Below are 19,033 nucleotides of genomic sequence, written 5' to 3' on the forward strand. Positions count from 1 at the left end.
TTAGAACTAATTGTTAAACAGACTCTAAAAATGTCTCTACATTTGCCTGGAACATGTCCACTGAAAGCCACTGACAGTGGCAGGCAACAGTGGTGATAAAAGAACTAACATTAAAATGATTAGAATGTAACTGCTTAGACCTTCTGAGAAGTCAACAGACATTTCCCCCCTAACATTAAACATGCTACTATCACTCACAGACATGAACCCTACAATTTAAGTCAGAAGACTGAAATTTTTGCAGTCATACACTTTGTCTTTGGTCACAACAGATGAGGAAAAGCACTTACATTTACAAGGAGAGGGATCATACAGAGACTCTTTTACAAATCAGTGGCTTATAGTACAGCCTGAGAAAGCTAACATTAGTGCTCTAGATAAACGACGGGAAAGTCGATCAACGAGATCACTCACTCACTGTGAAGAAAATGGGAAAATCCAAATAAAGTTCATCCATGCCATGCGATGCGCAGTATCATCTTCAGAAAACTCTGTCGAGTTGAGTAAAGATCTAACGTTACAGTCGTTCAAACATCGACTGAATACCACCAAACTCGGCTTCAATTCAACCTGGGCCTAGGCGCCTACCGGTTAGTTCTTTCAGATTTTCGATAACTCCAAGACTTGTGGACTATGAATAAAAAATATGTAAAGAGAACGCGTCCCACAACGCAAATCAAAAATTGTCCCAAGCATTTCCAAAAATGGATAGCACACGTCGAGATTTTACAAATCATCCACGAAGTGTTGGAAACCGTTAAAATGTGTCCTGCGAACCATGTCGAAAAAGATCACTAAAATTCGTGTCGAAAACCAGGCTGATTGCAAACTTTGAATTCGGAAAGATCTCCGCCCACGCACTTCTAACTCCTCCAAACTATCGTGGGCGACTACCCATGCCACTTCTTTTCCTCTCGAAGCACCGAGCCATCGAGCTCGGCTACCTCGTGAAATCGTTCGGTTGATAAAAAACGACCAACTCCATGCCGCAAGCGCAAGATTTTTATTGGCGAAAACAGTGTGACAATGTAGAAGAAGGGTCAACCGGCACAACGAAAAGGCGATTTTAAACTCAGGGTGGTGGAGAATACCGTAAGCAATGCTATTCACCTTGGATTGGAAAACAGAAAATGCCGAGAATTCTTGTGAATACTGCAAACGGCATGTAAAATAAGTGTAGGAGATTGGTGGCATAACTCACCTATTCTATTTCGTTGTGGATGATTCAAGTAATGTTTACAGTATCTCGACGTTCTACTAATTTCCCGCGATAAAAACTTCGGTCGAGTCGCGGATCCGTCCCCTAGCCTTTCATAGAGCTTTGTTTGCAAATGCGCCAGAGCGCCGTTTTTGGCAACTTCAGTAAGATGATGTCATCATATCTCCCAAATAAGGATGGCCCTCTTCCTAATATGTGCGTCGGGTTAGTATCCTCCATTGCCAAAAGAAGCGTATTGAGTTTATTCGACCAATAGTAAAGGGTAGTGCGCGAGCTATTGCGACATGTCAGGACACGATTTCCCGCGCTTTTCTGGCAGGTACCCAGGAATGACACAGCATTTGTTCACGAAATTTCTTCTTTTGAGATCGGCAAATCGGCCGGTCATAACAAACATTACCGAAGCGCATGGTTGGTATCGCGAACTCTCAACCTGAGGTGGCGCACTACCTCTTCACTTACCATTCCCTGGAGCTGAGCGACCACACAAAAACTCAATGTATGGCATATGATCGTCATGTGGTCTGCCTCGCCTCATCCCTCTTTCTTTCCGCGATCGTACTGCCTCCCTTGCCTCCTCCTTCCGTTCTTCCTTTTTACTTCTTCAATGCTTAGTTCACCCATTCTTTCATTCTATTCCCCCTTTCTTTCCCTACATCCTCGTTTTATTTCCCATTATTGAAATCACCTAGTAACTCCATTCCAAGCAAAACCCGACTCGGATGAAGGAACACTGATAAATTGACATCTTATCAACCAAATCAATGACAATTCTATTCTTCTTTCGTCCACAAGAGTATTGTACAAAGTGCCAAAAATTCAGAGCGAACCTGCTTTGTATCTTCTTCCATCTTTTTTGGGGAACTTCCTTAACTTTTTGTGACTCTTTATTCCTACATGGTCGTGCTGTTTATTGATTATGAATTGCGTTCTCTCTCTCTCTCTCTCTCAAAAAAAAAATGATTCAAGTGTGTGTTTGTGTGTATGTGTATGTGTATGTGCAATAAAAGTTATCATGTTATCACATACTCCGACTTGTTTATATCAAAGTAAATTAAGTAAGCAGCGTTCAAAGAAAATACACACGAAGAAAGGATTCATCATTAAGCAAAAGCAACCAAATATAATGATAATAAAAAAAAAAATGCTTCCACATCATGCCATGTAAGATTATTAAGTACAGATTATAGAAACAAACAAATCCAAGTGTTTTGATATATATATATATATATATATTTTTTACAAAAGATTAAACAATGATGATACAGTGGAAGGTGACAAAACACAGTATCAAATAACCAAAAAAAAAAATGAGCGTTGTATATTGTTTTTCCAATAGGCCCTATGGCTACAATGTTATATTGTTCATCTAGCGACAGGAGCGGATCCAGGAATTCCATAAAGAGGGGGCGCCTTAAAGAGGTGCAGGCGCCCCCCACTTTTCTTTTTATTTCTTTTTTCTTTTGTTTAAAAAAAATAAAGGGGGGGGGGGGGAGGGCGTGCCAGTGCGCCCCCGCCTGGATCCACCACTGCAGTGAGGTATTTTGAACACTATTTCTGTGACATAAAACCTTTGAAGGTAGTCCTACGTGATCCTAGAACCATGTAGACCCTTATGATTCTCTTTTAAAAAAATGTTAAATCTGGTTAACAGTGATGAAATTCATTCTGCATGTTTGCTCTGTCATAAATATCATGTTCAAACGCTGTCAAAATATGCTATTTACCCTTCTTGACGAAGTCCTAGGTACGTTGTTGTTATGTCAGAAATTAAACAGGGGAAAATCATTGTATCATGACATGATATAACAACATGCTCGGAAAATGAATAGGAAGATTTTTTATTTTATTTTATTTATTTATTTTTTTTTTTATTCATTTAGGGTTTTTCTATCTTATGTACAGTATGTTTGTCATGTTATGCCTGTCTCCGTTTTCACTGAAAACATGTATTAAGAACCTGAATATTAGATGCTCTATCAAGTTTCTCAACCTAACAAACCCTACTAGTAACATTAAATAATGTGAATTCGGCTTTTTTTTTTTTTTTTTTTGTATGGTAATGCATAGCGTGCTCCCAACGATTTCGCGTCTATGTTGCGTATCTCTTCCCCCTCCTCTGCCGTTCCAATACTGGTGGTTCCCCGTATTCGCGTTGACCGTGGAATTTGGGGGAAGCCCTCTGACAAAAATAGACTTTGTTTACAAACACTTGTGACCTTTCTCCGAACTTTCTGTCGTAGTTACTGTGAGGCATTGTGGGATACCTCTACGAACAGAATGGCGGCGAAGAACGATTTTTTCTGTGAGCATATTTCGGCCTTTTCACAGTCCATACGGTAAGCTTGAAATATTTCTACTTCGGCGCGTTCACGTTTATACACATGTTGCTTCATGACCCATCACTGATGTCACATGAGATGATTAATTGAATTTTACCGTCGAAAACGTATTCGTGAGTTGTCGTGCACATCGTCAATCGCCGCAGAAACAAAGTAACATTTCACCGACACGGCGCTGATATCATGCCCTGGATCACCGGGGAAGCAAAAGCCGCTGTCTCGCTGCTGCGATTACAAGGCGCGAGGATTTATGTCTCCTCGTACGACCCGTAGGCCTACAGTTCATATCCTCCTTTCTTGTTTATGTGTGGGACTATGGCTCATGTGTATTGCAGCATAATATGTCGATTTGATATGTGACCGACAACTGATTATGATATATCCTTCTGTCCTGTTACACTGACATTAGGTTAGTGTGACAATACTCGTGTCGTCCTGGTTCTGACTCTTTGACCATGACTAGAATCTAGATCTAGACACTATGTAATGGTAATCTATGTAGATCTACTGTACTACCAACCATTTCTTCTTCTTCTTCTTCTGCTGGTTAAGTCTGCCTACTTTCTTGCAGACTGTAGATCTGTAGAAACCTACCTAGCTAGTATGAGTAAGTCAACTACTCATCGACCACCTATTTTTAGATTGACCACCCTCGCGCAATGCCAATGGCTTTGTCGCGTACTATAAATCAAAACTAAAAGTATGTGTGGGATGGGGCGCAATACGCTGGAACATTCGAACATGAATACAAATCAAGAGAAATTAGGGGGATCTGGGGAAATAGCCTCAGGAAACAGGAGAAAAAAATAAATTGAAGAAAATCCACTTTAGTAATACTAGGTTTCTAGTCTACACGTAACTATTCTTAAACATGTATTTGCCCATATGTTATTCTTAACGTGTATTTGCCCATGCTTTTCAATGGGAAAACGGGCGGTCGATTACAATGATGAGCTTGCGCCAGTGTTCGGAAAAAAATGTCAATTGTTTTTGTCGCCGACAATTCGTCGTGTACCGTATGAGTCAACAACCTGAGCCTGGGATATGAATCTGTGGTATTTTCTGCCTCGAGTGGAATGAAATTGAGGTAAAAATGAGGGATATTTTCTAAGATACAAGGTGTTTAATCAAAAAGTGGTCAGTGTGTAGGAGGTCCAACTACAACGGGGTTGTATACCTGTATACAATTTGTTGTGTTAACCATGGAATACAGTGATGTATATACAAATTGTATATATGCAGATTCCGATACTGAATACGGTAGATAGTATGGTAGGGGTCCAACCCACCGACCGGGTCCATAACGACCGACCGCGCATTATAATGGCATTGCGCGTACAGAAAGAAAATGTACGCATGGGACTACGCGCAACGGTGTTCGATTCTTCACTGGGCTACGCTACCGAGTAAAATGTGGCGAAAACAACTAAGTATTCCCTCTAAATTACCGAAATCTAGCAATATCGAATAAGGTTTATTGTGTAACTACATATAACTAGGCCTACCTTTGCTGACTTGTTGTTAGATGTAGAGTATCCTTCTGTAATAAATTTGACGATTTTGACCGCAAAATTGTCACCGCCTCTTGTACGATCGTGCACACACGTTACACATACACATGACATAAACATTTTGTCGCCCGCTACGACCGTACGAGTTGATGCAGAAACGAGAAATGAATGTGAAAAAACAAACCGACTCATCTAATTTATTTCAATTACAATGAAAAGTTTCCTAATGAAAATCAAGTCAAATTCATCAAACAGTCCTTCAAAAGTAATATCGAAGGATTCAAAATATATTCAAATATTATTGGGGAAAAAAATACGACTAGAAAAAAACAGCAGCTTGTCGAAAAAACGCGTTTAAGTACGCTTTATACGTATTGTCAATAGAGGGCGGGGTGGTCGGTCGATATGAGCCCGGCAACTGAGTGCGGAAAAAATGACACCCCACGCGTTCGAAGCCGCCATCTAGAGCGCGTACCTCAGATCGCATTTTCAGTGCGCGCTTGTGAATCCGGAGTATTTTCTCCACACGTGAGTAAAATTTCAGGCAAATTGTGAGATTTTTCACGTTTCTATTGATAGAAAAACGTTAGGTGTCCGATATTATGAACACCCAACCATACTATTTTAGTAACTTTGAGATTAAGCTACGTACATGAACATGAGTCATCACAGAATTCGATGCAGGCATAATAGCTGTCTACTGTTCTGTAGCACTATAATTAGTAAATTGTATGTATATAGATCTAGTCTCGACTATACATTGTTTATATGGCGTTGAGGCAACAAAGACCATCTATTATCTAATAACTTTACGTTGTACAGTATGCTATGAGAACACTGACATTTGTGCGGATGCAGAGATGGCCATGGGAAATGTGATGTGGAACAACAAGCAGACTACTGTGAATAAGGCCAAAAAATAATAATAAAAAAAAAAAGTGTGAGTAGTTTCTTGTCCAGATTTTCAAAGAAGGGTGATTTGGGGAAGTCCTGTTACTATTCGCTTTCTTACTTTTTCTCTAATATGAAGCCGCTGCATACATCGGCAATTGCACACTAGTATGAGGCACTGGTGTAGTTTCGCACTGCCTTGTATAATGATATACAAGCATTAACATGCCCAAACTAACCCTAAATATTTCACTACCTAAAATACTTGCATATGAGTCTCTATGGTCTGATAAAAGTTGAATATTTGCCGTTAGTGTTGAAACTTTGACACATTAAATGATGTGCATGTAAATGTATCATACTGATGGCTGCACTACCATGTACATTGTATTTGCACATATCATACCATGACCGTCTGTTTGAGTACCGTACAGTGCTATGCTTCAATTTAAGCCACCATATTGTTCCAAAACGTAAAAGTATCTTAAAATGATTTAATGTTAACAAACAGACTTTTGAGATTCACATGTAAGTGTTGTGGGTTGTGAAATTTCAGGGTCATTTTGTACATGTTTGAAAATCACTCAATACGAGGTAGTGTGAAACTACACCAGAGTATTCTAGCGCAATAGTGGACACACATAACTTTTGAAACCAAGCCAAACTCAAAGATGCAATCTTGAAAGTTTGAAGAGAGCTTGTCTATTCATGACATTCGAGTTGTGTTTGCAAGTGCTGATGATTTCTCAACAGCACACCGCATATGGGCCTACAGTGCAGCGGCTGGTTTGTAAATCATTCTCACTTCGCGGTAGATTGTGAATATGCACTACATCACTAGAGAAGATTCTAATGCAATGTGTGAATGACATCATGATTGGTAGATGAAATTCCAATTTTTTTTGGCAGTTGATATAAAAAAAAGCCAATATGACAACTCAAATAGGATGCGGATGGGTATGAGAAACAACTTTTTGATATTTTCAACAGGATTTCGAAAGATATTACATTCAGTAGAAAAAATACTAAAATAATCTCTGATGCCGCACCAATGTTTTTGCGTGCAAGGATGAGAAGCTACTTTTTTTTTTTTTTAACTTGGCTGAATCTACTGTTGTATCCCGATGTGGGAAAGGATTGACGAGCAAAATACAAATTTGTATTTCACTTCCAAGATTCCTCATTTAACTAATGATTATCAATACCGGTACATTTCTTCCTTTGTCTGGGCCCAGTGCAGACTGTATTGTCAGCAGTTTCAGTGATTTAAAAAAGAAAAAAGAAAATGATTGCCGGCAAAAACCATTCTATTCTCAAGGAATGACTTGGCAGCTGAATCCCCATTCCAGTGAGCCAGGGTACAGAAGCATTAGTGCCACTTTTGCTCATTTATGGGAATATGTTATGAGGCCATTGTAAAGTGATGGGGCATTGATAATGATTTGCACTAATCAGTGATTGTCAGTGCAAATGGGGAAATAAGTTTTGCCCCTGCAATTTATGTTCAGACAACATAAGGGCTTTTTACACTTTTAAATTTTTGCTTAGCCCCGGACCAACGGTGGGGCTAAGGGGGGGCCTTAGCCCCACCGTTGGTACGGGACTATCCTTAGCCCACTTTCTGTTTACACTCGTTTTTTCCAAAGTGGGCTAGCCCCACCGATAGTACGGTACTATCTGGCCCTGCAAAATAGCAGGGGTTAGCACCGCAATTGCGGTGCCAAGCAAGTGAGTGTAAACAGAACGAAAAAATAATCTTGGGCTAAGCGACGGAGACGAAGTCCGACCCTCACTGACCAATCAGAAACGAGGTAATCAAGTGCTGCCGGTGCGTGCGTGTACGTGTACAGTACACAGCGTAATTATGAATATTCATGTGGTTTGGAAAGTCCGGGGCTAAGAAATACGAGTGTAAAAAGGTCAGTTTTCTCCTTAGCCCCGGACAAGAGATAGTACGGGACTAATTGGCGAGTGTAAAAAGCTGAAAAAATTGGTACGGGACTAACGATAGTCCTGGGTCAGAGAAATCCGGGGTTAAGAAACACAAGTGTAAAAAGCCCTATAGTGTACCCAACAGCCTCATGCTTGAAGTGAATCAAGCATGAAGTGGCTTTTCTCATCAGTAAAATTTAATAGATAAGGCAGAGCACTGTATTCTCTTTATCACGGGTGTAATCAGTCATTGTATGATTCATGGTGGTCTCATTCCCCCGTTTGTGTCAGTATTGTTTATGTTTTGTAGTCTCTTAGAATGTGAGGATCTCTTATCCAGTGCACAACTATAATGAGCAAATGTGGGTGACAGAGGGCAGAATTTGATGGAGTGTAATAAGGTTATAGTGTAAGCCAACAGAATTTTGACTAGTCTCCCACAATTTTTTGGCAAGCCATTTGAAGTCAGGCATCTGTGGAGTATGTTTCCTGAAATAACTGCCACAAGATCTTGAAATGACGTACAGAAGATTGTGAAAATGAACATACTCTCATGATCAAAGCCTTAAGTAGTTTAGATTGTAAAGTTTGAACAGAACAATCTTTGCTAGATTTCAAAGAATTGCTAGTGCTTGACAGATGCTGCATTTCTACTACACAGCAAGATAGAGATGGCAACATATGTTTTGAGATCCCATACAGTCAAACCTGTCTATAGCGGCCAACCAAGGGAGATGAAAAGAGTGGCCATTATAGACAGGTGGCCGCTATAGACATTTTATCTGACTTTTGTGTGCTTTGCCTACATGACATTGTACAGGTATCATCGTTGTATACATCTTCAAGTGCATACTTATGTACAGTACGTGTATACACATGTATGTGTGTTTCATGCATTGAACAATGCCGGTGTTTATCATCAAGTTGTTGCACAGTAGCATGTGTACAGTCGTGAAGAAAGCTTAAAGGACAAGTCTACCTTCATATACATATGGATTGAGTGAATGCAACACTATTAGTAGAACATATCAGTGAAAGTTTGGGGAGAATCAGACAATCCGTTCAGAAGTTATGAATTTTTAAAGCATCTGCGCAATCACTGCTGAATGAGGAGACTACTACAGTGTATGACGTCACATGCGTACAACGGTGTAAGGAAAATAAAAAGAGAATTTCACAAAACTTTGTTTTTTTTATAAAGTGCACATTTCTTCGACTCGTTACTGACGTATGTTAAGGGAAATATTGTTCCCCTTGCCTTCTGAAAGAGAGAAGTCAGGTGTTCTTTTGTTATGCGAGAAAAGTGAAAATTTGTTGAATTTTCTTTATACTTTCTTTATATCGTTGTACTCATGTGACATCGCAAGCTATAGTAATCTCCTCATCCAGCCGTGACTGAGCAGAAACCTCGAAAATTCATAACTTTTGAACGGATTGTCCGATTTTCCTCAAACTCTCAGTGATGTGCTCTACTAATATTGCTGCATTCACTCAACCCACATGTCAATGAAGGTGAACTTGTCCTTTAACACTAGTGCATTTTGTATGAATGAATGAGTGATAAATGCAACAATGGTGATCACTGAACGTTGTCCATGAATGACTGGCATGGCTACAAAGCAGAAAAACACGCTGAATTATCGGCTTGGCTACGGCTCCATGTGGGTCTTTGGCTGCTATAGACAGGTTAAAATCTACTGGGGAAAACAAAATTTGTGGCCGCTGGCCGCTATAGACAGGTGGCCGCTAAAGCAAGTTTGACTGTAGGTGAACAAGCAACAGTTAACTTTGAATTCCCCCCCCCCCATGAAAAAAAAATGTTCACAGTTATAGAAAGTGATGATGAATACTGCTTACCAATAACATAAATTATGATACCACTACCAAGTATGAGTCCAATTGTACTTCTGAGAAAGTGAAGCTGAAAACACAACATGTATAGCAATGAAGATAAATGCTACCAAACAGCCATTATTCAACTTTCTTACAGATTCTTCATGATGTACGTCACTGTGAGTCAGTGTAAACTCTCCTACAGAATCTCCATGATGTACGTCATTGTAATTCAGTGTGTACTTTTGATTTTGCGTGAAATCCTGTGCAGAAAATGCAGCTTGAGTGAATGGTGAACTATGAGATATTTGATAACGCTCTTGCCTGCGCTGGGTCTGTTCAGGAGAATTCTATGGAATTTCCAGCATATAGCAGACATACATCATAAATGCTGAAAACACACTTGTTTTCTTTACTTATTGTATACATGTAGTATGCTAGCATTTGATACTGTACATGTAGGTGGATTAAATATTGTTTACATTCTGTTAGGCGTATCTGTTGGCCAGCCATGCATTACTTGCATTTTATTAAATTTGTCATTTGCTGCCTTTTGAGTAACAAAACACAACACAAATTGACGAAAAAATTGAGACTTCAACTAATATTTTGGGTTTGTTTAAATTCTTCTGAATGGTCATAACAATAATGTAAATCATGACAGTGCTACTTGGAGGGGGTCATCTATTCATGAAATTATATAGAGTGTGTGATTTATACAATACCTGTACTCAGTACTGTAGCTATAATACAGTCAGCTTGGAGCTCTATGTTGTCAGAGCAGCTAGCAAGGCAAAACATTACTCTCTGCATAGTCAATGCACACACAAGCCATGTAGACGTACCATTACCCTTGTATGTGAAGACTGCCATGCTGTAGCAGCTTGCGATGTGTCTCACACATTTTGTGTCTTTTAAACTTGATTTCTGACTCGTCTGACTCATATATATATGCAACTCGATCGTCATCTGCAAGCCATGTTTCTTTGTGAATCGCTCTGTGCAGGAGGAGTTCGTCGCCGCAGGCGTGGCAGGCCCCGCCCCAAAAGCATTGCGTCTCTCGTGTAACAGGTGGACTGGAGGAGATTTACACCAAGCTTCAGTCAGGATGGCAGAATGTGGAAGAAGAAGGTAGCTATGACACTGTGCCCAGGCCTTGTAGCCTTTCTGAGTATCAACAGTGATAAGTGAAGACAAACTTATTTACTGTAGTTGTGAATATTACAAATATGTATTGTTATGGTTGGTTTTTTTGTTGTTGTACTAATATAAACATGTGCACTGTATACGAGGAATATTTCGTGAGGTTTTATTTTTGCGAATTTCACAAGTTGGGTGCTATTCGCCAATTCAAAAACACATGAGAATATCAACTGTGGTGTTGACATGAATGTGACGTGGGCGCATACATTTCTCCATTCAGTCCTGTAAGTCCATGTTTGTGAATTAAACCACTTGCGAAATTGTCTTGAAGTCTTGATTTGTGAAAAATTAGACTCGCTATTATGGCGCATACAGTAACTGTTGTGCTCATCGTTTATGTATGCCGTACATGCTACATGTGTGTAAAGCACACGGTTTCACAGTTTAAATAATGTGTTTAATGTGTGATGAACCGGGGCTCACCTTTGAAAGAACATCCTTTATTTGAAAGAACATCCTTTATCCTGTATAGCTGCTTATACCCCTGTTCCACAGAGATTTTTTTTCCTCATCTGTCACTCATTGGAAGCAAAGTTTTTTGCTTCCAGTCACCCGCTGAAGTGTATATTCCAGTCTTCTGATTACAACTTGTGTTGGTTGACTATCGGGCCAGTGTCAGACATTTTGGGCGTGATCCAATGAGGCAAAATCTTCCGATGAAGGAACTACGCTGAGAGCTCAATTCTCCATCGGACGTCATTTCTAGTCGCAAGTCCAGTCAGTGTGGGATAAGTGTCGAGTCAGTCTGATTAGTGTCAAGTCAATCCGATGTGTGTTAAACTTCTGTTGTTGGATTAACGGGCATGTCAAGCCAATGCCCTATGACTGTATGTTGAGTTTCTGACAGCTAATCCGTCATTAGACAGGTTAACTTGAGTCTTGGTTTTGGGCTCTTCTGGCATTGGTGACACCCTCAGTGAGCCTTGTTGCGAGAATCTGGAGCTTGTCGGATCAGATTCCATCGGAACTCATGAGAATGCCGAAAATTTTACATTTTGAGGATCAGATACAACATACACCTGCGATGGTCAGTGAAATGGGGCCTTTAGATGAATATAGTGGACTTTACTGTCATTGTTGATCCAAGAGGTTGACTATTCACCGTGATGCAGTTGATATGTTTCAGATATTTTGCGGGTGATGTTTGGCCTATAAAGTGGATGCAGGATGTGAATGTGAGTGTATTTGATCTATACCACTGGTATATAATGGCTAGAAATTATATGTTCTGTCTGGGTATACACATATTGGAAAAAAACAAACAAACAAACAAGGAGCAAAAGGCATGTACACATGTAATGTGGACTTGCCCATCAGCTGATGTTTTTTGTCTGTGTGTAACCAAGTCTGCTAGTGGTACAGTGTCTGTGTGTGCATGTGTTTGTGTGGGAGTGTGAAGATGCATCAGGGAAAAGAAAAAAAAAGGTTGAAAAAAGCATGTTGGGGGATGTAATGTAATTCCTCTCATCCTGGTAGTAAACAGTGATTCTAAGCTGAAAGGACACGTTTTCATCAGTTTATTAAACAAGATAGCATGGAATGGGGAGCATGGCACTTTTTTATTTTTTCAGTGTCAGCCTGCAAGTGTGTTCTTATATGATGGAAATGAAAATAATCCTATAATTTCCCTATTCTTTCCTTGAAGGATCTTTCTTTTGCATAGGAAGAAAGTAATCTCCCTAAACAAGGTTAATGCAACATTACAAGGGTTCCATGAATTGACCTTGTGCTGTATATTTGGTTTGTGAGCTTCTATTTTAACTTTTGTTGATTTGGTTATTGTTGAAATTGCCTTGTTTTGCAAGTTTATGGAGCTGCTGCCATTTATGAGATTAAAAAAAAAATACGATGATTATGCAATGATGACTCACAATGCAGCAAAATCATTTCAAAATAGGGTTACAGCTCGTTATTCCGAAGGTTCGTTATTCCGAAGGCTCTTCAGTCCGAAGATTTGTTATTCCGAAGGTTCGTTATTTCGAATTTCATTTCCGGATTAACAAATCTTCAGAATAACGAACCTTTGGAATGACGCCACAAATGTTCGGATTGACGAACCCTTTTTCATTTTCGGACTAACAAACCTTTAGGTATAGGGAATTTGTGTGTTTCGGATTAACGAACCTTCGGAATAACGAACAGCACCCCAAAATCGACACACTTGGATTTGGATAAGACGAAAGATTATCTGATGATTCCTAAGCAGTACACCGTGTGAAAATCTCTTATTTTCTTCTTCTAAAACATTAATCATACATGAATTAACTTGCAGACTATTCAAAGTGTATCAGCAGCGATGGATTCTTTCAGCCCCATTCCAAGGGTAAGTATTTCCCATGTGATCCTCATGAACAAGAGCCTTCTCTGATGTACTGTAAACGTAGAAATTTTTGCGCATCTTCGCGCAACATGAAACTAGATCAAAAGTAAAAGTGCGCAAATTTTTGTGCTTGGATCTATTTTTGATTGCAAGGTAGGCTTATTGTAGGAGTGTAATGCTATGTTACTTGTAGTTTTCTTTATGCTTACTAATTCTGTAGAATTGATGAATTTGCTGCCATCATATCAAAATGCAGACCAGATACCTTTTACCGTGGTATGTTCGGGTAAAAACACTGAACCACCTTTGCATTGTATCAGTGAGCTCTTTGAAGTGTTCGCTCAATCATTGTGACCATCCATTAAATGAAAGTGTCAAATTTATCTAATCCGGCCAAGTGCCAAAAAATTTATTAGCATGAAAATGTTCTTTTACAGTAACTCAGTTACTGCTGCATTATGATTTCACATAGTTTACAATGCTCTTAAAAAAATGCACTGATTTTTAAGATTCTTTTTATTTTTGTCATTGATATCTCAAGACGACTATTGTAAGGTGCATGAAATATCAAGTATGCCGGTGATCGCTGACTGTAATATTTCAAGGCTGTGTTGATATTATTACTATACAATGTACATTGTCAGTGTTCCACACCGTACTTATGGCCAAATCTAATTTTTCAAAGGGAGATATCTGTGTAATGGAAAATTTATAGCTCTGATGTGAGTTATAGATTTGCATTTTGATAAGAAGCAGAGTGAGAATGTTGAATTTGGCTAAACCTTTCCCTCTTTTGTGAAAGTGTTTAAGATTATTTTGTAAGCATAAACTTCGATAGTGTTTAATCTGGTTAAACTCTTGTGTGCATCAATATTGTCTTAGGATGTGTTCAAGTGCTCTCCTCAAGCATACCGTAGCATACCATACCCCTGCTAAAGAAGCTCTTAAACATTGCTAAAGTGTACCATACCGTACTATCCCGAGCCAAACGTGGACCTCTTCCAGATGTGCTGCAAAAGAAATTGGAATGAGAAGAATGCATGTAACACGCACTATATCAAAATACAAGGACTTGGTTTTCTTTGTCAGGGAAACCTGTATTAAAGTACTGTAGCATAAATGCACCAGGTGCACGACCCTGTTGCTACAAAACATGTGACTCCCTCTGATTTGAGTCCCAAAATAATTCATGGGGTACGCTCTCTCCTTCAAGCACTCGAACCCTCCAAATCTGGCATGTTATGGTACCGTATGCATTTAGATTGTTTCAATTGTTTGTGGCCTTTGGGTGGTACTCAGTCTGTACCCCTTCCTGTTCTACTTCCACCACCTTCCCGCCTTCCATTCTACTTCATGTCCCCATCATTCTGTCCATCAGTCGGCCTGCTGGCAGGGCGCTACCAGGTGGTGCACGTCCTCGGCAGAGGAAACTCCTCCACCATCGTCCAGGCCCATGACACCTTCAGGCCGGGCCACTTTGAAGTGGCCATCAAGATCCTCAAGCCTGAATACTTTGCCCTGGGCTATCAGGTACAACTACTCCTCTTCCCCTCTCCTTCTTCTATTTTTCTCCTTCAATCTCTCTCTCTTTCTCCCTCTGTCTCTTCTTCACTTTCTTAAGCACAAAGGATACAATGGGGAGCTTTAGATTTTTTTGACGCGGACGTTCAGAAAAAAAAACAAAAAACCTGTTCTGTGCATGTGCAAGATTGCTTTATATCGAAATCAATCTCGCGCCATCTGAATTTTCACTACGCAATCAAGGCCATTTTTGCGTTTGCTCAATTCATGACGCAGAGAGCTACTTGATGCACTGATCATATAGGGGCGCCATTTTACTTTTCACAGGTTGCGTCTTCGCGTAATATAAAGCTACTTTGCAACATGACGCAGGGAAAGATGAGAATGGTCGGCACAATGGTTATCTAAACGTCCGCATTGCAAATCTAAGCCCCCATTAGATATCAAGAATAGTTCATTTGATGGATAGAGGTAGACTATCCACATACATAAAGCTGTTGAAGGTGTGATAGGTTATAGTGTCAGAATGTTTTTAATGAGAGTAATGCAATATCATCATAACGTGGATTTGCTCATTACAAAAATGTTACAGAAGCAGCTACAGTAGGCTAGAAAGTGAAGATATTGTTTAATGGATTGACCATGAAAATTTAATTAGACTAAAATGCTTAGTCATACCTGTGTAGTTTTTAATGGGATTAGTCATCAACAGTGTGAATTTAAAAAAAAAAGAAGAAAAGATTATAAAATTCATGGGCGTGTAGCGATGAATGGTGTTAATTGTGTGATAATGGAACAATGTATGATACTTGGTATTTATGCACTGATAATTTTTAGAATTTGCTTTGTGATGCGAAAAAAGTAATCAGGAACAATCTTGTTTTCTGGGGTTTTTTTTTTTTTTTTTTTTTTTTTTAGTAAAGTATAAATCTGTAGGAACTACTGCACTAGATTTGCTTTATTTCCAGTCTGATTTTTCAGAAGATAACAAATTTAAATTAAATGTTCAGTACTGTAGAATTCATGGATGCGTCATCTATGTTTTAATTTAAATGAGGGATCATCGCCCAATGTATGTTTTTTGTTATCTTCTTGTTTGTTGTTGTTCTTTTTTCCACCACAGGAGAGTCACCTGATTTTGGAGCTGAACAAGGCAGATAGCCATAATATCTGTGGAATAGTCAAATTGTTGGTAAGTAGTAATATATTCCTGTATAATTTGTCTATTTTCTGTTAGTAACTTTATAGCATTAATTCATTTGGTCAGGCAAAAAAAGAAAAAAAGATGGCCCCAATTTCTAAATTTTAAAAGTAGTGCTCATTGGAACAGCAGGGATCAAAGGGAAAAAAAATAAAAAATCTTTAGGCAGATTCACATTCCTGTATGTGTGTGCAAACTGTGAAGCAAGAAGTGTACGCTTACAGAGAGATGTGTCTGCTTTACAGCAGCTGAACTGTTTTAGAATAACTCGTAATTCATACCTTATGTTCTTTCCTACAGAATACCTTCAAACTGGGGCCCTTTTTCTGTATGACCTTTGAACTGATGCAGCCACGGCCATTGCATCATGTCTTCAAGAAGATAACAGACGGAAAGGAGGTAAGTAATGAACATTAGAACTTGTCTTCCGTCAAATGGGTGTGCCGTGCGAAACGAGATATTATTTTGAAATTGAGTTTTTATTTTAAGTGGTTGTGCTGTGAGAAATACACAACAAAATATTATTTTGAATTTGAATTTTCTATTTGAATTGACTTGTTGTACTTGACCACCAAGAAGGCAATGAATGGTGTGCAAATATCCATGGGACTGACAGCTTCAGGTCTCCTCTGAAGGTCTATTAAAGCAGTAGATATGAAGTGCCTTGACTGGGGGGGGGGGGGGGGGGCATCACTGCTGCTATGGGACTTGAACCTAGGATCTTGTGAGTCCATCGTCATTTCCACAGATCCACAACAGTTCCTCTGTGCAGAGGGACTGGATTAGGAGAAAAAAAAAAAGCCCTCAAAAAATGCATGGAGCAATCAAAATTTGGCTGCATTGAAAAAAAACACAAAAAGAATCATCCCCATGCTATCGTGGCTTCCATTGAAAAAAAACAAAACAAAACAAAAAAACTATCTGTGTGGTACCCAGAGAGAAAGAGTACTACATGGATTCATGTACGTACAGATAGTTAAACAGAATGGATGGATGGATGGATGGATGGACGAATGGATGAATGGAAGGAATAGATAAGGAGGAGAGGGAAAAAGAGAGAAGGTATTGGTTTGTACAATGTTGATGATATTTTGCTTTGTCGAGATGAGCTCTATTTATGTTCCAAAAACCTATTTCTCTCATTTCTGTGTTTTTCATTGGAGGCCTGATTGCACAATTGCGAATTCTTTATTGGATTGCTGGAATGTAGCATGCAGCAAGGAATGTCCCATAATCTAATATTTCCTCCAAAACCGAAAAATTATTTCTGTCTGCCGTGCAAGCGGAGACCTGGACATGTTTATCATCATCACCTGAAACTGCAGAAATTAAAGTGTGTCTTCTGTATACAGGCTTTTATAACACAGGAGCACTTTCCACTTGGCTGTAGTGGCTTTATTATTGAAGAGCAGTAGCAGTGTTCAATTTTTTTTTTTTATAGTATCTGTTCAAAATGGTCACATTTAGGGCATTGCTATTAAATTTCCCTTTATTATCACATTTGTATGGCTACTGGCTTTACAGTGTAGGTGTTTTGTGCATTTTTCCATAAGAAAGGTCATGCATGTTATTATTGCAGCGTCTGTGGACTAGAGCTGGTGTAATGACCAACAATAACAAAAAAAAAAAATAATAATAATAATAAAATAATACTCCAGTGTATGCTAAAAGTGATTTTCATTATCCTAAAAATATGTGCATGATTATTATTGGGACTTTCTTGCACTAGGGGTTAATCATACTGAAAGACTCGGCGCATTACAAATGTATTTCTATACCTACATTTTTGTTTTCTTTTTGTTTACAAAAAATGATATTTACTGTTATATACACTTATTGTGTTGTCTTTGTTTGTGATATGAGATGGATAAGACTGAAGAAATAAATGCTTGGGAAGACTGGAGGTGATCCCAATGGGATAAGTTAGAGGGGAAGGGACAAACTCATTGGAGACATTCCAATTATGCTGTTGTAACTGGTGCTAATCAAAGATTCAAAGGGTACCGTACTGTAAATCCTGCATTTTGCCTTGCTGTGGAGACGAGTCAACCGAGGCAGCCACAGCATGCAAGCTTCAAGATTTATGGAAATGGTAAATGTGATTTGTAGTAAAGTGGTAATGGGAGATTTCAAACCAGTGGATTATAGGGGAATGCCATTGATTTTATATTTTCATCATAATGCTGAATTTTGATTTGAAAATTATACATGTATACAAAGTTTGATATGATAAGGGAAAAAAATGTTTCATGTGTATTAAATGAAACATTTAAATGAAATGTTTATGGAAGTGATTGGTAGATATTATGGTTCTACAATTGACTTGATCTTCATTCGTTGATCACTGTGGTTCATTCAATGACCATGACTTGCGCTGGCCTGCTAGAATAGATAAAATTTTGTCCATCAGCAAATATGTGCTCAGAAGTGTTTGACAGTAAGAATCCTACACAAGGGGACGAGGAGGATGGCTGAAAGAAGTCTGTAACCTCTTCCTCCGCTTCCCAGAGCTTGTTTTGCAAGCATATTTATGAAGCATGACAGTGATTCCTGAATATATTCCAATTGCCAATCTTCACAATCTCAATGTCTCCACAATACAGTCCCTTTAACCCGTTGAGGACGGACTGATTTTGCTACAACACGCATTTCCCATAGACCCCTGCCCGAGTATACTTGGGACTCGTCCTCAACGGGTTAAAAGTGTCAGTGTTCAAAGGGAAAGTGCTGTACAGTTACAAATGTATGTCGCAATGTGTTGCAAGGCAATGGTGCATCTATTTTCATGATGCTGTAATTTGGTACTAAAAAAAAACAACTCCTTTCAATCCGTTTTACCCTGTTGTATTCATTTTTTTTTTCTGATTCAGAAGTAATACAGTAGATGGAGGCATTATCCATAATATTTGCAGCATGCCTTACTCACAATATGGGTGCCCAATGCATGCTTTAATATGACAATTCATACACTCATGATATAAAGCATGTGTAGGGGTTTAGTTCTTAGAGTCACTCTTTGGTTTTACCTAATAGTTAGCATATGATTATCATCAAATCATT

At 39.0% G+C, this 19,033-nt stretch overlaps 1 protein-coding gene across 1 annotated transcript in view; it reads left to right on the top strand.

Moving 5' to 3' along the window:
• Window positions 1–3,499: 3,499 nt before the first annotated feature.
• LOC140229062 (dual specificity protein kinase CLK1-like) overlaps window positions 3,500–19,033 on the top strand; it is a 119,060-nt gene continuing 103,526 nt past the window's right edge. The window contains exons 1-6 of the mRNA XM_072309361.1: window positions 3,500–3,558; window positions 10,735–10,859; window positions 13,204–13,254; window positions 14,630–14,781; window positions 15,896–15,964; window positions 16,274–16,372. Coding sequence (XP_072165462.1) covers window positions 3,500–3,558; window positions 10,735–10,859; window positions 13,204–13,254; window positions 14,630–14,781; window positions 15,896–15,964; window positions 16,274–16,372 — 555 coding nt within the window. The remainder of the gene's footprint in view (window positions 3,559–10,734; window positions 10,860–13,203; window positions 13,255–14,629; window positions 14,782–15,895; window positions 15,965–16,273; window positions 16,373–19,033) is intronic.

The sequence above is a fragment of the Diadema setosum genome, chromosome 1, assembly GCF_964275005.1.
Source record: "Diadema setosum chromosome 1, eeDiaSeto1, whole genome shotgun sequence".
Classification (NCBI taxonomy): domain Eukaryota; kingdom Metazoa; phylum Echinodermata; class Echinoidea; order Diadematoida; family Diadematidae; genus Diadema; species Diadema setosum.